At 40.2% G+C, this 22,528-nt stretch overlaps 1 protein-coding gene across 1 annotated transcript; it reads right to left on the minus strand.

Annotated features, from left to right (window-relative positions):
- Positions 1-945: 945 nt before the first annotated feature.
- Positions 946-13,176, minus strand: LRRC31 (leucine rich repeat containing 31). The gene is made up of 10 exons (XM_080349737.1): positions 12,939-13,176; positions 11,592-11,849; positions 10,228-10,377; positions 9,911-10,078; positions 7,265-7,432; positions 6,219-6,386; positions 5,286-5,453; positions 4,013-4,180; positions 2,641-2,808; positions 946-1,470 (listed from the first exon to the last, which is right to left on the minus strand). Exons 1-10 carry the CDS (start codon positions 12,949-12,951, stop codon positions 1,151-1,153), a joined length of 1,749 nt encoding a protein of 582 aa, XP_080205863.1. The 5' UTR covers positions 12,952-13,176; the 3' UTR covers positions 946-1,150.
- Between the last annotated feature and the right edge of the window lie 9,352 nt (positions 13,177-22,528).

A 22,528-nucleotide genomic window follows, 5' to 3' on the forward strand; every position in this document is an offset into this window, starting at 1 on the left:
TCAAACAAAAAAAAAAAAGGAGGAGACACATATCCCAAGTTGGTGCTTTTTCTAACAAGTCTTGGGCACAGAGCAGGGTGCTCTGCTCTTAGCTAGAAGTCGCCCTGTGGCTTTGAATAATAGTCTTTGCTTATTTCCTTCATCTTCAGGGTGAGGATGTCACAAGGTAGTGTGAAGATTAATGGATTAATCCTGAATGCAGGAAGCATGAAGGCACTGCGGGGACTCCCACTGGCTTTCACATGCTCTAGATCAGAGTCTTAGATCTGGAAGTTTGGGTTTATGCTGTATATCATAAAACGGTCTGTCCAGAAAGCACAGTCTGGGTAAGGCTGAAACAGCTCAGGATGAAAAGGAGCATCCCTGAAGTATCCTGAAGTATTTGCATAGCGTCATCTAGAATGCTTATGGATTGCTCTGTGCCCAAAATCCTGGTTAAGGTAGCTGGACATATCTATGATTTAACCTACTGCACCACTTCCCTTGCCCCTGAGACCTGCAAAGACACAAGTCAACTGTTTCTTACCTTGATTTTATGCTGATTCTGTAAGCAGGACTCATCTGCGCTATGAGATGCCATTAAGGGCCAGAGCAGAGGTAGAACAGCCCCTTCTGTATTTTCCTTGCTGGACTGAGTTGTTTGGATGCTTTCCAAACCTCACAAATCCATAGATTTAATGAACTCATGAAGAGGCAAAAGTTTTGGGAGAGAAGAAACTAAAATTTAAAACACAGAGGTTTCAAGTATTTTCACGTTAGAGGCGTTTTCCTTATATACACATTCACCCTGCCCACCCACCTGCATTAGCACCCACCACAGGCACTTCCCTTCCTCGCAAACCCACAGCATGTCCATCTGAAATCACCATCACTCTTTGGACAGGAATCATTACAGTATTCACAACACAAAGGTTAAGCTTGTATTGTAGTGTAAGCATGGCCCAGAGAAGCTGAAAAAATGTTATTAAATGCAATGATCTATACATGCAGAAATTAAGTTAAATAACAGTTTTCTATAATTGTCAAAGTATTTCAAGAGCTCTCCTGAGACAAGATTACTAAAAACCAGGGCAGTCTTCTAAGTCAGAGACACACAATACTTGGTTTGTGTCCTGCTTGTGAAAGGCCTTTCAGAAACATTCAGCCTCCATCAACAGTCAAAACGAATGTTTCTTTTGTTGTCTTCATTAAAGTTTTCCAGTCGTTTTCGCTGTGATTCTGAAAGGACCCATCTTTGCATCCCCAGCTCTGCCAGGGCAGGCAGCTTTGTCAGGGCCGCTAACAACTCACTGAACCACATCCCACAGTCGCGGCAGGACGACGGGCGAAGACTGATGTCCAGCTCTGAGAGTTCTTTGAATACTGCTAAGCCTTGACAGAAAACAACCCAACCTTCGTCAGAGATGTTGTTATTATAACTCAAATCCAGCTTCCGTAATCTGGCTAGATGGCCGTCCTGCATCAGTAACGCTGCAAGAAATGACAGACACAAACACAACTAATCCATCCTGGCAATTGCTTTAAAAGCTTGTAAGTAAAAGTAGCAGTATTTTAATACAATTTTATGTAGGGCTTTTCAGCAGCCAAACAGCAAGATTCAACTCTTCGGCAACATAAAATCACTTGTTGGTGACCTCGTAAAGACTGTACTAGCGCAGCTGAAGGAACATACAGCATTTTAAACACTGGCAATTCAAAATGAACAGAAGTGTCAGGTTAAAATTGTATGGCAACCTGAAAACCTTTGAGTCAGTTGGAAGAAGGTTCTCAAGTGCCAACTGAAATAGGCGGACAAGCTCTACGGGGGGATATCGAAAGAGGAAAGCAAAAATAGATGAGGTTGCACGATTACAACAGCCAGCTCTCACTGTAGGCCTAATGGGCCTAATATACCCTAATGGGAACCAGAATCCTTAATGTATGGTTGGCAAAGCAGACATCCACCAAGGGTGGCATTTGTAAAGTCAAAAAACATTCACACTTCATCTCACCAGCCTTCAGATTACTGGGCCTTAATAGCTGTTACCCAGCCATTGCTGTCTTAGACACTCAAAACCCACGGGTCAGGCCCACAGAATCATAAGAATTATTATAAAATAAACAAGTTTAAGGATCCTAGATGTTATTCTTTCATTGGGTTCTCATTTTCTAGTATTTCTCAGCAGCTCCTGAAAGGTAGGCTAAAACATTTCTGTTTTAACTCTCCCATAATAGTGTGACTCCAAAAACACACCTAATGGACAGAGCTGGTAGTGCCTGTATTACTGGCTGTCAGCACATACATTTCCCATAAATTACTGAACCCCAAACCAGTAACCAAGCAAAATTAAACTCCTCAGAGCTTTAAATGTCTAATATAAAACACAGATGCAAAAGCTACATTTTCTAAGTGCTGTGTTCTTGTATTAATAGATAAAACTGCTCAAAGATTCTTGGCGTTTTTATCCTTTTCAGCTTTTGCACTGTGCATGTATAGGACACACAGTCTTCAGCAAAATGAAAACCCTTTATGGGAAAAATGCTGCTGTATTTTCCATCTTTTAATTTGATTTATGCAAAAACGTGCTCAGCCCATGGAACAAGTCCCTTCTGAATTGTGGTCTAAATGCCCTGGCTCCTCGACTGCTAGTAAATACGTACTTAAAAGTGCCAAATCTTCAGCCACCAAGTTACAGCTGCTCAGTCTTAACACTTGAATCTCTGTTGCAAGCTTTAGTGCTTCCCAAAGCAGCTTTAGGTTCCCACCAACGCACTTATTCCAAGAAAGGTCTAATATCTCCAGTTCAGGAAGGTGAAGGGCGGCCTCAGCTGAAAAGATTAAGACCAGCAACTTCTGCTTACTAAGAGAAAACAACATGGCCTCAGACATCTCACACACAGTTCACCTGTAAATAGGCCCTATCAGGCTGCCTGCTTGCACTTGGAATTACTTCTTTTACCCTAATAAAAGTCAGACAAAAATATTTCCTGTGCTCTTTATGGAAGATAAGAAGCACCTGCCTATAGAATCTTCAAGGATTCTGTGGAGGAGTTTCTCCTCTGTTTATGTTATTGGCTTGGCCTTCTCCCACTGAAGACAATTTAATATAAAAACTTATTTTAAAGCCATTTTATATCAATTTAAATATGGCTTTTTTTTTTTTTGCTGTGAACTCACCATGCAAGGTGAAATGGTCTGTATCTTCTGACAACACCGCTTTCCGTGATGTCACACGTACATAATTGTAATGACTTAAATATAGTTCTTTTCCTGCAGGGACCTTAGACCAGTTTAGCTTCCTATTGCTTCTGCTGAAGGCAGTCTAGTTTTACTATAGGTTTTAATATCACTAGTAAACAGTACAAAATATATCATAATTGCACAATACACAGTAACTGACAGATCCCCCCGTACTTGGATGTCATGTGCCATATGGAACACCTATCAAAGGGACAGTGTAGCCACTAATCCACTGAGATTTGCAACAAGTAGGCAAAGAGAGGTGAATTTACATATCCTGTGTTAGACTGGACTTCTCTTCAAGGCTGTGGAATATCTCTTCCCCTGCTACAGTCATTGCCCCAGATCCTCCATTGCCCCATGCTTAACTCTACACCAGAAACTTTCTACTGAAACCTTCACCTGTTTTTCACTAAGTGAAAAATATTCAGCAAAAACTTTATCCCACTAAACTGAAAATGTAGTATTACAACCAAACTGTAATTATAGGATGATATGAAAGCATGTTTTGCTTTCTCTTCCAAAATTAGGCAGTATGCATAAGCTCACTCGCAGACAAAGGACTAAAAGCACTTCAACCAGTTGGGTGTGACAGGGGAAACCATACAATGGTCGTCCCTTGTAACCAGGAACCATGAAGCACTAGTTTCATTACAGGCTTTTTCACTCGTGACCTGTGGTATAATGTAACCATGACCTTTGGAGTTCAGCCAAAGGAGAATGAAGTGCTTTGTCCCACAAGGACACATAGAAAATAGACACACAAAAAAAACCCCACAACCACATTCCTACCTAGTGATGAAAATGACTCTTCACCTAAACCACAATTGCTGATGGCCACGGATTTCAACTTTGGTAAAAATCTGAGCCTGCCCAGAAGAGTATAAGATGAGACTCCGACATTTTTATTTGAGGATAAATTCAGTTCTTGAAGACTGGAGAGTAAAGGTATCACCTGGGCTGTGAAAACATGAAATATTTATTAGACAGTCACCGATCCAGAAAAAATATGTAAGTTTTATATTTGCCTGACATCATTTCTTTTCTTTATAAATCAATCCAAATGTGAAGGCCAAGTTTTGACACTCAAATTTATGGTGAGCAATGTTTCAGACCATAAAGAGCCTTGTCATTTTCAGTAGGAATGTTTAAGAAATTAGGTATTACATACTGAGTGGAAGGTTGTCAGAACACAGCTTCCTGTTGAAATTTTCTAGGTGAAGTAGGGAATTTAACATTAAATGAGATGGAGGTTATTTCCAAATGTCTTCACTAACTGAAACCCCTTTATATTAGTAATATTATTCTCTATTGGTCAATAAATTAAAAATAAATAATGACTGGTATTTTTAATAGTTAATACTTCCCAATGCTTCATCAACAGCTTTTCAAATTATAGTTATCATGGAAAATAAGATGTGGACAATACAGGCTTTGATTCATAGGATTTTTTTGTTGTTGTTCTAAAGAATAAGAACCAATGTCAAAAAGTAATGATCAAGCACATAGGAAAATAAACTGCCTCACTGATAGAATGGGAAATGTCTTTTTCTTCCTAACACTATTTACGAGATGGATCAATTCAATCTGGAGACTGCAGTCTTCAGCTTTTCTATAAAGCACACAGCAGCAGCAATGCCAGGTCTCCTAACATCACTCTCAACTTAAAGCTCACTAGGGGAATTTTAGATAGTTACATGCACATACATACCTTGGATCCATACCAATTTATCCCAGCAGGGGAACTGTCCCTGGATACTTCTAAAATTACTGGTTATCAAAAAAAAGAAATGTTTGGTGGCAGTTCCTACATTCCCATCATGCTTCTGCATCACGGTCCTTAGCTCCACAGGGGATCAGACACTATGAGATTTCCTTTGATACAGCAAAAAAACATTCCATATTGATTGAGAAAGCTATCGTCCACACCGCACTGCCAGAACTGCCCCATGAAAACGAACCAAGCTCTGCTAGATTAAGCCAGGCAGAACATCTTAACACCTTTGAGATATTTTCAGAAGTCAAAAATCTACATTCTTAATGGATTTCCTCAACATGTCCTTACACAAAACAGTCATGTCCTCTTCTGTTACACAGCACTGGTGGAGATCAAGGACTTCGAGATTTTTCAAGCTGGCCAAATGAACTGTTGAGTCCTTAAAGCCACCGCCAATCTCTTTGTTACCCGATATGTCTAATTTTCTTAGCTCGGCAAGGTGCTGTAAAGCAGTGTCTGAAACGGAAAAGGGAACATGCTGGTCACTGGCTGCTACAACAGCTCAGGTCATGGCTTTAGCGTTTATTTACTTTAAACTCAAAGTTTGCCCAAGATATTGCATGCAAAGCTCTCAGACTAAGCTTCAGTGTATAATCACAGCAGACACACAGGAACTGTAAAGCTTCCCCATCCATGCAACTCCATCCTTCTCCAAAAGAGCAGGTGAAGATGAGGCCAGCTCATCCCCCACATCCAGCCAATCCTCAGCCTTTTGCTGAAATTACCACTGAATGTGCTAATCAGTGCCAGTTGTTTTGTTTTATGGATAAGACCTCCACTAGGGAGAGACACAGATAACAAGCCCATTTCATATGGGCTTCACTGGACACTCATTAAGTGATAATGGTAAATTTGAATTCTCTTCTGAGAGTAGGATTAAGTCATTAAAAGTTAGCTAGTCTGTCTGTGCCCTTGTCTTTGTTCTGTCTGGGGAGAGAGGAAGCTTGGCCAGAGAGCCAGTAATCTACCCCAAGATGTGTCTCAGACAAATGGTGTGGAGGGTGACTCCCCCCACCGACTTTCACATGCTTGAGCTCAGGACAGAGAAATGTTGTTCCTGCTGAAAGTCTCTGTAGTCTTATCAATCCTCCAACAGCAAATACCGATTGCCCATTAATACTGCCAAAGCATCAGCAAAACCCCACCTCATTGCCTTTCTTAAATGATTTTCAGATGTACAATTTATTCAGAATGAAAGTCTTTCTGAACATGAAGTCTAACCTAAGCCCTGGAGGCTGTCTTGCTTTAATCCACACATGTGCAAGTTTAACTCTTTCAAGCCTGGCACATTTTTCAGATCCTGAGCGATAACCTTCATGCTGCTGCCGATGTGTTTGTTGATAGAGAGATCTAATACTTCAAGGTTTGGGATCGCATTTAGAATTTCAGCTGGGAAAAAAAAAGAAAATAAAACCAGAGTTGGTAACTGTTCGGGATATATACAGATGAACCCTAGAAAAGTATAGCACCATGACAAACAGGAAGAGGTAGGCTGGGTTTGCCTATGTGTGGTTTAGACTTACTAAGTTCCTGTTCTACCTGAAAAATACAGCAAAACAAAGACTGGGTAGGAAACATGAAAAGCAATGAAATATCTATATGAAAAAAATGGGGGAGGCATGATACAAGGACAGTAGGAAAAAATATAGGGGGATAAAAAGCAGGAATACAAAGAGAAATAAAAATTTCTAATTAATATATATAGGACTGCATATCACATATGGTACATTACCTGCTACAGAGATGTGAGCACCGGGGCTTCTCTTTAGGGAGAAAATGTATTTTAAAACCCAGAATCAGATCAAAAGGCCCCACAGGATTAAGCTATGGTGAGAGGAAAGAGGGGAGGGTTGCTCAGTGTTTGCCAGCTCAGCCTAAATTCCCATCTCTCAGGCCTTCTTTCCCATCCCATGGCTAAGTACATATTCAGTTGTTTAACTTCAAGCAATCAGTGTTGGAAATTCTGGCACAGATGACTTGCTCAAGGTCTCAAAGGATCCAGCAACCCTGAATCACTGAGGCAGCCAGGCTGTGGTTTAGATGGAGCTATTCTCCCTAACCCTACCTCATGTGATTAGAGAGAACAATAATTTTCTTTGGAAGAAAGTGCACTAAATCCCAATACTGTGTGGTAAAAATTCTCATAATGCAGAGCCTGAAATAAATTAACTTTCCACTAACATTCAGATCAATATGGCCATAATCTAAGTCAAACAAGTTGCATTTTTATGAAGCCAGTCCCAGTCCAGCTATGTGGATACACATACCTAGGGATTCTCCATCCTTTGCCGTCAGGTTACAGTCTGTGATTTTCAGAAGTTTTAACTTGCATCCTTTCTGGAGTTTTTTTGTCAGGAGTGAGAGTTTTCCACCTATGTTACTGTTCCATGATAAATCCAGTTCTTCAAGTTGAGGAACAACTTCAAATGCTTCTCCTGTAACAAAAGCCTAAGATGATGCATTCTGGGTATCAGTTTTAGTGTAAGACAAAACCATAGGTTTGGAACACATAAAAGAGGAAAGTTTAGCCACTGAATCCTCAAATTATTATATTTTTAATGGCTTGCCAGGAAAATTGGCATATGCCGTGAATTGTTGCTACTGCAGCAATGTTGTATAAATTCTCACCTTGTCTAAGGATCAATATAGATCACAAGGCACTGTCACAGCACACAGACTTCTCAGTCAGCATTGTAGACCTGTGCCAGGACCCAGAAAGTCTAGTCTGTAGGGAAATCAATACAAGTGACAAGCCTGAATTTACTGTCCCATATCTGCTCTGTTTTATTTTTCAAACTTCCAACGTCCTCTGTACTGTGTCCACAGGTCATTTTGGAGGGGATGAAATAAGTTCTCTCATGGCTATTTCTGAAACTTAAAAGTTTCATTTCTGACAGGTATTTCTGACTCGCTTCATAAAGAATCAAGGTGAGCATTGGTTCAATCCAAACTAACTTTCCCATGATTTCAAGGCAGATGGCACAGATTTTGATTACATTCAGAAAAATCAGCCTTCTCCAGATTTGATGCACCTGCCAACATGAACTGTGTTAGTGCTTCTTCATAATACTAACATCCCACTACAAAATCCAGCTCCTAACTTCCTTCATGGAGGAGGAAGGCAGATGTATATTCCCAAGAAAGGTAAATTAATCTGACCACATACAAACACAATTTCCAAGTGTCATACACAAATTTTAGATCTAAAGTCTTGTCACCAACCTAATAACTGAGAACTGGATTTTAATAATAAAGCCCTTCCATGTCTGTGTGTTTTCATTATTAATTTTTCACAAAAAGATTTAAAATAGAAAAATAATTATTTCTGTTGTTGTGAGTGAACATCCAGGTTTGAGAGAAAAGGATATATCTTAATTTTTATTTTAAATTATTGCCTCAGTCTTGAAGACTGAGCAATGAAGAAAAGCAATGGTCTACAGTAAGAAGTGGTTTTGCCTCTGCAGCACAGTCCATTTCTGTTTGATATGGGGACAAGTATTCCTGGCACGTTTTCTACCCAGAAGATAAATAAAGGACTAAACTCCAGGAATGGTTTCCTATCACCTCTCACAATCACAGCTCTGAGCAATCATATTGCAGAAGTTGATATTACACTTATATATGAGACACTGCTTTCTAAGCAGAATGTGCTGAGTCCAGAAGTAGCCACATCTCCACAGATAGATGTGGATGCAGTCAAACAGGCAATATTGGCCTAAATATGTACCATGTTTTCAAAATCACAGGCAAAAATCAATGCAAATTGAATGTTGCTATTCCACATGTCATGGGCATCACGTTTTGACTGGAAATTCAAGTTCTATGTTCAGTTTTGTGTCTGTCTCAGCAGAGGCCAGGCCAGAAGGGGGAAGGAAACAACACAGAAGAACCATGCAGAATAAATCAATTGGAAATACAACCAATAAAACTCAAGAAAAAAAGAAAAAAGAAAAAAAGAGAAAAGGGTTTGAAAAAGAATGAAATACATTTGAAAAAAATCTGACAGAGGATCAAACACAGATTTTTACCCTCATCAGAAAGAGAACAAATATTTTCATCAGCTTTTGTAAAGATGCATTTTCCCTCCCCAACAGATAGCATGACCCACCTTTAAGCTACCATCATATGTGTCATTTTAGTTCTGAGTCTTTCTTGGAAAAAGCCTTGACATGAATGACATAAAACCCAGCTTTATAACTCAGACTGGTTTTTAGAACTTGCAAAATAAGCAGTAGTTTTTTTTATAACATAGTTCCTAGTTGATCGAGTTTGCTCTTCTTTCAGATACACATTACAGACCCACCCCTGAGTAAACTCCAGGCCCAGAGGTGACTCATCATCAGAACCTGAGCGCATAACACCACCTATAAAATCTATAAATCTCACGCTTTGCAGAAAGCAGGGTTGCAGGCACTCCAAACAAAGTAGTAAGCAGAAGAATAAGCTTTTGCCAGACTTACAGAAACAAATCATAAAGCTCTGAGGCAACACTCCTGGTTTTAAGTCTCAAGACTTCAGATCATCAATTTTTTTTTAATGAGCACTGCATCTGTCCTACAGCATGAAGACCTAAGATGACCTTATTATAACTGACTCTGTTTCAGTTCTTCCGTCTGCCATTAGACATCAAATCGAGAAAAAAAATTCTAATCCAAATTGAAAACAGGTTTTCCTGCAATTAGGGCTGAATTCTGTTCCCTTCAGAAGGGGAAAGCTTCATCCCCTGAGGGATGGACTTGGTAGAGCCATTCAAATAGACAAGGTCACTCATAAGCCAAAGCTCTTTCTCCTGTTTTGCAGCAGGAGTTTACATGGTGCAGCATGGAAGCAGCAGGAGTAGGATGCAGGAAGAGATGAGCTGGATTACATTAGACCCAAGCTGTCTGCAAGTAAATGGGTGTGAAATCCTGTACCTAAGAAGGTAACATCCTCAGCTGTCAGCCTGCAGTTGTTAAGTCGAAGGACTTTTAACAGGTTCACATGATGGAGCTGAACAGTGAGAGATTTCAAAGTTCCACCAATACAACCATTCCAGGACAGGCTGATCTCTTCCAGCTCTGGGAGAAATGGCAGTAAAGAAGCTGGAGAAAAAAGAGAAAAAGAGCATTCTACTGAAATATTATCTGCGGACCCTGGATGTCAATACCTCTTAACACAGAGCGAATAATCAAATAGGTAAATAAGAATTAAAGAAATATGATCTATGTAGTTGAATATAATGCATATTTACCCAGCTCTATTACATCTGCTGCACTTAATGCACAATTATTCAGATCCAGATTCTTGGTGTTGGGTTTCTTTCCCAGTTTCTCCATGAACTGGTTAAATCTCTCCTTACCAGATGGTGACTCTTCTTCAGAAACGAGACGTGGAGGTTCATCTGAGTAACAAAGAAATGGGATCCTGGTTATCTCTGCTACTAACACAATGTATAAAACCTGTCAGTTGCTGTCAGGTGAAGACTTTAGCAAACAAGCTAAATCTGTCAGTAAACTGGGCTCTATTTTTTATCAATGTGGACCAATAACCTGAGTGGTAATTTCACTATAGATCAGATCACTACAAAACTACCAAATGAGAAAAAATCTCCTGTTGCTCATCTCCATGCTACCTTATGCCAGTGACTTTAGATGCTTGCACCACCACAAGGACATGAAATTCATGCAAAACTCTGAACTACAGCTACTCTGGATGCACAAGTCATATAAGCACCTCTGTGTGCCTGCCCTGTAGCCACACTGCTGTGATACAGTCTGTTCCTGATCAGTGGCCCCGCAATTGTGTGGTGAAACTGCTGCTTCTTCCAGGACACCCTGTGCTCATTTCAAATATTGTCTGTGTAAGGCAGTTCCTGCTTTTATCGGCTTTGCAAAGCAGCTCCTACTTACCCTCTTCTTCGACACAGTTTGTGCAGCAAGGAAAATTGCACTTACATTTATTGCTAAACCCTTCAACAAGTCAGTAATTTCATCTAATGCCTATAGTTGGAAATAAAACAGCCAAAAAATTACACAGAATAACACTCAAGCTGTCAGTACCTGTTCTCTATTTGTTTCCTCAAACCTACCCAATGATAGGGATCTAAGCCTCCTCTTCCAGCTCCTTTTTAAAAACAGCCTCATCTTCTCTGGTGTGAATGTAAAAAGTATGCTAGTGTGCACAAAACAACATCATCATGAACTTCCATTGCCTCCCCTCCCCCTCACCAGTGTCAAGTGGCAGGAAACATCTGCTCTTGTTGTCTTCAGATCACTTTAGCAGCAGGGCAGACAGAGACCGATCTTAAACACAACAAGCCAAGCTACTGCTCAAAGCTTGGCTTTCAAACCAAATAAGCTCTGCAACTAACGAGCTGACTCCAGCACTGACCTCTCACATTGGAGATCAAGAGAGAGGTCACCCAAAAGCTTTATCCCTCCTCAGCAACATGGATCCCAGTCCTTGACAATATTCCAATCAGAAGCAAATCCTGGCTAAAGGATAAACTATAGGCAGCAAATTACAGCATTTTGGCTAGCAAGAAAAGCAACTGATTTTCTATGAAATTAAAAAACACACACATGCACATGTATTTCATCATCGTACCAGCATTACCTTCTGCAGAGAGATCTTGCTTCTCACTCTGATCATCATCTCCAGAGTTGTTTATTTCTGTTTTTTCAATTTCCCTTCTGTCCTTGCCTTCGGATTTCCCAAAGTCAAAGCCCCTGAAGAATTCTTTGATGGCTGAAGGCTGCTCTTTCCTTTTTCCAGAAGAAGACCTCTTCCCTTGGAACTGTTTTATAACAAAGTCAAATGGGGAACTCTTCGGTGTGTTCTCTTCATGCTTATCCTGGCAGCTCTTAATGTCATCTTTTAGGAGGTCAGCAGACATAGAAGGAATTAGTTTTAGTAACGTTTTTTTCTTGCTTACTCTCTTTCATAATGGCAGATGCACTGAGAATTTCCTCCAGTTCCCTCCAAGCTCTCTAGACAGTTTGTTAGAACAGTTCAGTACCACAGTGACCTCAGTTTCAGCAGCTATCTCAAAGGTAAATTAAAGTTAACTTTATAATAATTTATACACATTCTTTCCTTATTGCTGTTCATACTATAGCATCATCTGGTGATTCTGAAGCTGCTTCATTTTTCCCTAAACATTAATTTAATGATCTTTTAAAATTCTGTTTTAAATCTAGCATTCTCCCCCATACATGTGCTTTTAACTGTGCAATCAGTCATAAAAAATAAACAGACAAATATCGACTTTTGCTTTGTTAGGACTATGCAGAGAAGGTATCAAGTACTACTAGAGGGGGAATGACCTGTGCTCAGACCTCAATACTTAATACACCAGAGCTCAGGAATGGATTTTTGTGCTCACACAGATTCCCTTTTCCTCAGCACAGAACCCTACACAGAACTCACTGCACAATTCTCCATCATCCATAGAGCACATTAACTCAATCATTTTAATAATTATGTTATATGTAATGTCACAGGCATCAGCTTTCCAAAACAGAGAAACACGTGAAGAAGTATCAGGAGCCCTATGAATTTCAAAGACAGTTTTTGTATTATTATAGTGAGAGTCAGGTCGGGGGAAAAATGCCAAAATAAAACAAATGTAGTTTTTATTACATATACTTTTTTTTGTGTGTATATATATAAATGTAGAGATATATATATACTGATGTATCTATCTATATATTTATGTAAATTTTCTTATTGTGTAGGAAGTTATCTGCCCCAATACAAGTGTTCAAGGGCAGAGCACTTACAACTACAAAAAGCTGATGCATTGTTTAGTCTTGCTCTTAATAGCCTGTCACAGCTGTATTTCTTATGAATACAAAAATTATACAAAACAATGTATATATCTGTACATGCACATTCACTGAGCTGTAAAGCAATGCCAGTTAACCTGGCTGTGTTTTTGTTATTTGAAACAAAGCAACATACCTGTCTCTTCCATTGGTACACTCGAGAATCTGTTTCACCCTGTACAGCACTTTCAGGGCTTGCAGGAGCAGTAAGCCATGGCATGCAAACAAAACCTCACTTTTTTCCCCTAACAGGACTTTCCCTGTACTTTTCTTTCAAGAGTTTCTATCTTCATCAGTCTGAGAGCAGTGAGTCCGCACAAGCGGTTTGTAGGCTCTTTCCCGATGCCTTTGTTCCCCTGCACTGTGTCCCGACGTCAGCCTGCTGTCCCTGGCCTCTCTTTTCTGAGGGAGGTTGAAAAGTCCGTTTAAGTGCTCTGATCATGTCCCAGCTTAGATCACTCACAAAGCAGAAATCAGGAAGTGGCAGCACAGACTTCAATTCTGCACAATAACCACTGCACGTCCCAAAACAGCTGGTGTTACAAGAGGCTGAGTCACCTTGTAGATCAAGTTACAGGACTACCTGAAGAAAAGCTTTTTGTTTTCCCACCCCTTTCGTCCATACTGGTCAGAAATACTGTGGGAGGCTGAGCAAAGCCATGCTGTCAGCAGGATGTTGCAGTTTGGTAAGAAAAGGGAATACAGAGGACTAGTGCACTCCTGTTCATTCTAGGGCAAGAGGAGATATGAGAGGAGAGGTCCTACCACATCATCTGTACAATCTGCTTGTAGGCAACAGCATGATACAACATTATGATGTAATTATTTGATACATTGGGTATATATATCTATATAAAAACTCCACTATACTTATTTTTGTCTGTCTGTCCTCGTACGTGTTTCCATGATGGCAAAGGTTGCAATTTCTAAGTTAAATATGCTCACAGCCACTTACCCTGAATCTTTTTAGTTTTGATGATGCTTTTTAACGTATGAGGTCTTCACGTTTGTAGGCTAAACCAACCAAACTCTTATCTCACCTCACATGACAAGCTCTCCATTTGCCTTATCATTTCCTGCTCACCTTTGTTGTCTGCACCTGTTGCGATATAATTGACACGTCCTTAAATACAATGGGCTATCCACCAATATGTATACACTAAAGACATATGCAAACTGGAGTGTTTTTGGTGGGGAATGATAAAGCTGGTCAATAAAACTAACGACTCCTTTGGAAGCAGCTGAGCAGACACCCACTGTGAGGACAGGGTTGACTCACCATGTCAACATACAAATGATTCAGGCAGGGTGGAATGAGGCACGGGGTGCTGCTGTGAGCCAACAAGGTAAGATTAAGAGAGGAAAACTTAAAGTGAATATCAGGAAAATCCTCCAGCCCCTGAGAAGTACCACTCTGGGAAACATTTACAGTAGGAGAAAATGCACAAAACCACTGTGATGAGCCAGCTTTCCCTGCAGGAATGGAGGTCACATTTCTGTTCCCAAACAGAAAGGATCTCCAAGTTGGTTTTAGAGTTTTCTAGCACTAGGAGGAGTGGCTGTTCTGTCCCATTTTCTGAAATGGCCATCTCACTTCAGACCTCTACCCACTGGGAGAGATCTGTGCTCTAATTCACTTCGCATGTTCATGCATCTCAGCTGTTGGTAAAGAACTCATGGAATTCAACAGCTCTTTTCCACTTGTTGTGCTTAACAATGGAGTGGACAGAGATGAAACAGAGACAAGATAACCTGTGTTTGTGAACACATGCCAGGCTCTGCTGGCCCAAAACACTTGATGCCTGCTGCAGTTCAATGGGAAGGTGGAATGGGAATATCTGATGATCTCCGGTCCCTGGAACTTCAGAAATCCTTAAGCACATTAAGCACCGATTACAGTGGTTAGGCTGGGCTAACTCAAATGCCCTGACATCAGTGTGTTAGGTGATCTGTTGCCCATTCAGAAATTCTTTCACCACTTTAGGCTGTTGAATGATAGTGCAAATACCTCATGGCTCCATGACAGCATCCTTGTAATCCAGGGAGAAAGGAAATGTAGTTTTGCAGTGATCTAGTGTTTTTTCCTCCTAGAAGGCAAATCTTTGCCTTTATTCACAGTGGCTATATGGGAAGACAGAATAGAAGTGTTATCCCAAAGCAAGCAGGGTAACTAGAGTAAGGCAGCTGCACTGTGCTGAAAACATCAGCGTTACTTTGCAATAGCATATGCCGTGCCATAAACCTGTGATGTATCACGACAACCAAGCCCAGCCATGCCCCTGTGGTAAGGAAGTTTATTCCGTAACACTCTGTTAAATGCTAGACTGGGCCCTGCAGCATGACTTGCTGCATCGCTCACTGTCTTCTCCATGGGATAATTCCAAATATGTGTCCTGCTCTTGCCTACTAGACCCGCGCATCTGCTTCTTGCAGCATGTCATGGACAGCACAGGGCAAGCTTAGCTTTTGGAGTTTAAAAATAATAAATGCCTTCCCCTTTCTATCCAGTTAAAAGGTTTGTGACCATCTGCCGACTGCTCAGCATCACACTTGTTTATATCTGCTCTTCCCTTGGTGTAGACCTGGGGCAAGGTTAGGAACAGAACCAATTTTGGAACAAAACAGTTAAAAGTTGCAACCCACACAGCATCCACCGGTGAGAGATTAATGTGGATTTTCGTACTTTGCCTCATTGTGACTCCTTAATCCAGCATATATTCCAAAGAAATAATGCCATTAGAGGATTAGTGCCACAAGTTCATTTGAAAAAAAGGATTTGCAAACACTGAAATCCTATATTCTATGTACTTAATCACCAAGTATCATTTTGGGGATTTCCTCTCCCTTTAGTAGTGTCTCTTTCAATGAGACCCAAACAAAGTAGCTACTCTGTTTTGGATGGCACTTATTATTCATTAAAGGAAAACAAAACCCCAAGCATCTGGCTAAAATAATACAGTATATCTAAACACACAGGAGTAAACCCATCCTTTCTGTCATACAATCACTGGAGCTATAGCAGGGAGGCACTTGGCCCAATCTTTATATAGAATTTAATGATTTGGGATATTTATCTGATAGGGATTTGTAATATTCTGAGTCCTGTAGCACGCAGGAACACCATGAGCCTTGTTTGCTTCTAAGGCAGCTCCCTTCCCAGCTTTGCTTGCACCCAGTGAAGCCACTGTTCTCTCTGTGGGAGGAGGAGACTGAACCTCTGCCACACTATTCATTCTCCCTTTCCTTAGCATGCACCTTCCACTGCTCTGTTTCCCCTTTCTGCACAACTGCCACTGCCTGCAGCAGCTTTTGGGGGCTTCTCCTGCTTGGCTCCATTTGTTGCAGGTGGTTGCATGGGCCAAGAAATTGCTGGGGGTGAAAAAACGCTTATTGCCCCATTACTGACTTTGCCAGTTCCAGGTGACTTGTTCTTGGGCCGTGCTGACCCAGAATAAATGAGCCAAGAGCTGCTGCCAAATGAGGGAAGGGGAAGAGTGGCTGCTCCAGTCCCAGCTTCACTGCCATCATCTTTCTCAGACAGCTACATCAAACCATGCCCTCCACAGCTCTCTCCATCCTGTTGTGTCCCTTCCTTCCATCCTCTGACTTCAACCCAGTTCTGACCCCTTACAACTGAGGCAGCAAAATTCAGTCTTGCCTACACAGCTGAGAAGTCTTCAGCTGGCTGCAATGGTATGTTACTAGTACTACAATACCTGTGTCATCCACTAATTTGATGTTGACTGTTCACACCACAGAGCAGCAAGGATCAGCAGACAAAACTCTTCAGAAGAGGCTGCAGACATGATGGGCTGGAAGGACCATTCTCCGAGTATGAATGAATAGATGCAGTTGCATTCACTAGCAGGAAGTGCTCTGCAGAACCTGGGTTAGGAAACATCACTCAGGCTTCAAGGTAAAGTTCAGCAGTTTGCTGCCACCTGGATAAACACTTTCCCCATATATTCCTATACTGTTAGAAATATTGTGCAACACTGACAATTCCCTGGAGCAAACTCATTCCAGACTTCCCTGCACTGAGATCAGTGTGCATGCCTGGGGATTCAGTTGGGTCCAAAGCATCCAAGTATCCCCATCATTTCCCACAAAATGAATATCCAACCTTCTGATTTTAATAGCCCCTCAGCCTACAGTAGTAATTCCTAAGATAACTGTTTAAAATACATTTCACTTATTCTGTACTTAGGTACAACCATAGACTGACCACAGTAGGGGTTGAACTGGCATAGAGAACATAAAAAAAAACAGCAAAAACTTTGGGTTCGGAAATGCATACACCTCTTAGTAACCTTACACAGTTTCCTAAACTCAGTGAAACTTTTCATGGGTTGAAAGGCTGAGAAAAATTCTGACATTTCACTGTACTGTCACACTTTAAAACCTAACAAAGAGTTAGGAAACTCTGGTGCGAACACACAAAGGTGGGCTCTGCCTGACATGAAAGGGCTGACACTCAGCAGGACGATCATGCGGGTTCATGTGCTGGATGAACTGGTCATGAGCAGGGGAGTCTGATGGCCCCTGTTACCATTGATTTATTAGAACTACAACAATTTCAACCTTGTATATACAAGCACAAACTGCCAAATACAAACTGTAGAATTTTAAAACATTCTTTTTCTCAAAGCCAGAGTTTACCTTACCTCCTACAAAATACTAACAATAAGTACATTTTCCCCATCTACTATCTCATATTGAAAATGCATTTTGATTTCCATAAGAAAGCGTGACTAAAAAGATCTATTGCAGCAAATGTATCTTTCTCCCCACCATGCAGATACTTTTAACACTGATATTGAGTTAGTCTTTTTTTAAGTGGAACTACACAAATACAAACTTATTGTTTCATTCTCTGTTACAAGTCTGTCAGAGACAATTCTCAGGGCTGGAAAACACTTTTTAGTTGAACTTATGCCAGGAATAATCCCCTTTCAGTTAATCATTTACATGAATGTGTAATCTGCAGAGTTCACGCAAGGCCTGCAAACTATATTAATTACTAGAAACCTAATTAGAAATCAACAGAGTCAAAGGATCAGTGTTACTTCCATACGGTACCATCTGGTACAATGGCGTTGGATAGTTCAGCAAAACTCCCCATTCCATTCTGTGAAACATCAACCTGAATAGGTGCTGCCAGAGAGAGCAAGTTTATGCTCATATGGAGGGGGTTGCAAAGCAGTTTTAGGGTCATCCTAAATGATGGCATCCGAGTCCTTGTATTTCTAGCAATTACGTCAAAATGTAGTTCCAAAAAAAAAAAAAGGAGTATTTATTCAACAGTTTTCTTTTTGAATGCAATACCAATGCAGTTGCAATTCGCCTTTCCACATCCAAAAATACCTTAAATCCATACACTGGCTATTGAAAACAAAACAAAAACCAACCAAACAAAAAAAACCCCAAACCAAACAAAAAAACACAACCACAAAATGGTTTAATTAAAGATAATAAGTGTGTGCATTGGTTTTTTGGTTTGTTAATTATTACTCCAATGCAAAAAGTCATGTCCAGAGCAAAAAGAGTGAAATTCCATAGATGAGAGAACCACATTAGAGTGCAGCTTCCATTACTTCTGGTGTGCATGCATGGAAATGGTCATATAATTATACCAACTGATTTGCTCTCTTTCAACATGCTGCCAGTTTGAAAATTTTGACCAAAACATTTCAGTCCTGGTTGAGACTATGCTAGCCAAACAAAACAAAAAGAAAAACCCAGGTCTTCAGAAACTGAACTTGTATGGTTTTAAATCCAGACCTTTGCAATCACTTTGATTCATGGACACATAAAATCCAATCTTCTTTCAACATACAATATTATGTCCATTTAATTTTCAAAAGAACTTTATGGTTAGCCACTTAGATTCACTCATTAGCTTTTGGAATTGAGATCAGCCATGGCAAGTAAAACTCAGCTTCAGTTTTGTCCCTGTTTGGGTCTAGTTCTCTCTGGTTAATTCCCAGATTTCCACTGGGAATGAAACAGCTGTGTAATCCACCTAGTCTCTCAAAAATTCTCTCAAAGTAAATATAACGCTTTTCCATTGAACAGCCAACTGTGTTACAACCTGTGTCACCTTTCCAGTGAGTATTTGTTGATCTTGTCAGTATGTATTGAAACAGGTGAACACCAAAGTTGGACACTTCTCTCTTCAGAGTGTCCTGCAACTCAGGAAGGAACTAGAGCACCTACCCTGCAAACAAGCAAAGGGCTGAGAGTTGGAAAAAACCTGACCTCCCAAGGAATGCTATACTTTCTAGGATGTTCTGCATACCCACAACTCAGATTATTACAGTGACACTGACACAGAGCTTTGCCCATTCCCTTCTCTAGTTACTTCTCAAATTCTTGTGAGGGGTCCCAAAGGCAAGATCCCACGTGTTTCTAAACCAGCTGTGTCACTGTAAAGCCTTGTGATTGTTTCTAATCCCAGGTTTCTAGGACACCACTTCTTGGTTCAAGATCATTCTTGGGGTTTCCAGCCTACCAGTCCCCAACTTTCCAATCCACCCACCAAACCACCCTGCTCCTCATCTATGCTGCCTGTTGCGGACACCACTATTCTTCTAGTTTAAACCTTTCGAGGAGGGAACACGGAAAGAAGTGAGGTTTAGCTGAAGAACTTGGTATATCTGCATATAGATTTAATTTTGGAATAAGACAGGGTGATATTGATAAAGAAGCCATTTGCCAAGTTCTGTAACCATCTAGTTCATTGCATTATACAGAAATAAGTCTCCATTGAAATGTATCTTGCTTCAGCGAACTTCATAAGAAGAAATAAGAATCATCGCTCTTCCTGAGTGAATCACCACAGATTCCTCACACAGATATTCTTTAGAAACAGTGGATTAAAACCTGCTCAGAATCTAGTTTAGCAGGTTCTCTACTTATATAAATCAATTCCAGCATTACATTTTGGTAAACATTAATTCTTGAACTGGTAATAAAATTGTCTAATGCATTTTTTTGCTTTCCATTTCTGAAGATCATATATCCCATCAGTTGAGACATGTCTGTCATTGATTTTGTCAAAAGGGAATCAAGTTAATTCTGACCCAGATCACTACTGACAACATGTCTGGTGGCAATGGTAAGACTGTATCTACCTTAGTGCACAGATTCCACACTGATAACCCATCCTGATACTTCAGGAATTAAGATGTGACAGTAGCTGTAATTGCTTTTGAAATTAATGGAGAGAGTCTCCTGGTTCTTAATTCAGCTTTAGAATAGTACAGAATGCCAAAAACTGTTGGGTTTTGGTAGCATTCTTCCAACTCCTAGAAGAATTCTACACGAGGTAGTAGCTGTCAGACTACAGTTATCCCCTTTGTACAGAAGAATCCAAGCGCTGGTGTTTCCCCACTCCAGATTCCTCCCTGCAAAGGGGATAAAGTGGGACTACACTGCCATAAACCATCTTCATTAACAGCAATACTCATTGACAGACCAAGGCCCAGGTCAATTTGATATACTCTACATTACTTGTTCTATTCATAAATCACCTCCTACATCCCTCTCTCTTTCTCTCTCCTTTGCTCCTTTTCCATTTTTCCTGTCAGTGAAGATGACCAGCAGAAACAGAACTGCTGAAAAAAACAGAGACCACGGCATGATTCAGAAAAATACCCTGCCTAATGCATGTGAAATCCAGTTAAGATCTTCTAGATCTTCAGTAGAAAGGAACTGTCAAAGCATCTTTATGAACTGTGGTTGTCACACTCCATCATAGCACACAGCAATCCTGCTGTTGTGCCAGAATCCAAAGGCTCGATGCCAGGGGTCATATGAACTAGTGTGCTCTCTCGCCAAACTTCCCTCACTGGGTAAAACAGGAAAAAATAAATTTATATCCTTATATTGCTGGGTTTGTATCTACCTCAGGAAGTAATTTTTCCTAGTATTAAACTTTTTGTGGCTTTCCTGAAACTTGATTCACATGGACTAAGACATCTGATGAAAAATGGTTTCTGATGCAAGACTTTGCTTTTAATTAACTCAGGCAACTTCATTTCTTACAAAGCATTTGCTTCAGCCTCGCTCAAGCAATCTGGAAAAATCCCAGTAGAGAAACCAGGCACTTACAGAAGGGACTAAACACAAGCTGAAAATTATCTTTAAGCCTAGGATGCTCCTTTGGGTCTTTCTCTTTCTGAACATGAAAAGATTTGGACAAGCACATGAAAATTATCCTCAGGTTGTTTTAGCTGATCTCTATTTTTTTAAATGAACTATTGAAATTATTTTAGAAACCCAGTACTGGAATTTTTTTAAAAAAACCAATGACTCTAGGTGTCATTTTCTTCTTTATAAAGACGGTCCAGAGAGCAACAAAATAGCCATGGTAGCATTTATAACAAAAATATTTAGAGTCACTTTAAAAATCTTAAAAATAAACCCACACTAGATACTATGGATATATTTTGTGTTACATTATTAAAAATAGTTTGTTTTCTGTAAAGGTGTGCTGAACTGTAACAGAATTACATCCTTTGCTATCGATAACACTTCCCTGGGAACAATTCTCAATAGGAATGGGTCCGTTTTCTCCAGGTTTTGGGGTTGTGTTTGCATTTCAGAGAGGACAATGGACAATTTTTTGTTGTTGAAGTAAGCACTTGATGAACTTCAGGCAGGTGAACAAGGGATTAACAAACATCAGCTGACATGGATATTAGAAAAGAAACACTCTGACATTTGAAAACCTGCCATTCACTCGGCATTCATTGTGAGAGCTAACCCACTGACAGGGAGAATTAAAGAGTAAATTGCCGGCTTGAGCAGTATAACCATCTGATCCCTGTGTTAGCCTCACAATATGCTTAACAGGATTTCCATCTTCTAGCTCCCCCCAATCCAATCGGATACACCGTTCTGGGATAACATGGTTCTGGGGTAATCACTTGTCAATGGTCAGAAGTACGTCCTTTCTAAAAGTCAGTATAAACAAGTAACACAATGTGTGAGAGCAGGGCAACCATCAACCTCCTGTCATATTTCTTGTTGGAACAGGAAGATTTTAAGTGAATGCACCAAGCATCTTAAAAGCTAACAACAGCTTAGCAGGTTACATGTGAAATAGGTTTATCAGATCAGTGCAGTGCTCTTCTTGTAATTACGTTTTTACAGCCTGGTTAGGGGATGGTATTGGAGAAGGGCTTGTGATGTCAGAGTGGGTAGGGCTTAGAAGCAGGGATGAGGGCTAATCAAGATAAGTTCAATTTGTATTTAAAGTGAAGTCAGCGTTAGTTAAGGCAGTTTTTGACATGTTAATCTTGATGTGTTTTAAAAGCTGCCAATCACATTACTGAGGCAGCTGCAAAGGAAGACTTACAGTGAAGGCACAGGCTCTTGGATGCTCATGGTGGCTTCATTTTACCTCAAACTAAGGTCTTCACAATAGACGTAAGTATACATGAAATAAAAAGCGCTAGTTTTGAATGTAAATGGTGATGCGACATCTCCTAAGCAACACCAATAGGTGTAGGATTTTTCAGATTTTGATGGTAAAGACTTATCTCATGATAGAAACAGCACAAGTGGAATTCTTCATGGTGTTTTTCTCTAAGAGCAGCAAAGCACTGCAGAGAGAAAAGGTCAGAATTGGTAGTGGTGATACAGAAAAAGTAAATTATGTGACTGTTCTGATTTCTCAGCAATTTGGTAAATGTATTCTTATGGATAAATACTGCATATTCA

The sequence above is a fragment of the Nesoenas mayeri genome (genome assembly GCF_963082525.1).
Source record: "Nesoenas mayeri genome assembly, chromosome: 9".
NCBI classification, from domain to species: Eukaryota; Metazoa; Chordata; class Aves; order Columbiformes; family Columbidae; genus Nesoenas; species Nesoenas mayeri.

Excerpts from the sequence above, each read along its gene's own strand:
- LRRC31 (XM_080349737.1), bottom strand. Across the intron at positions 10,079-10,227 it reads AGCAGATGTAATAGAGCTGG|CTTCTTTACTGCCATTTCTC; the intron begins GTAAATATGCAT and ends TTTTTTCTCCAG. Across the intron at positions 7,433-9,910 it reads TGAGGATGTTACCTTCTTAG|GAGAAGCATTTGAAGTTGTT; the intron begins GTACAGGATTTC and ends CTTTTGTTACAG.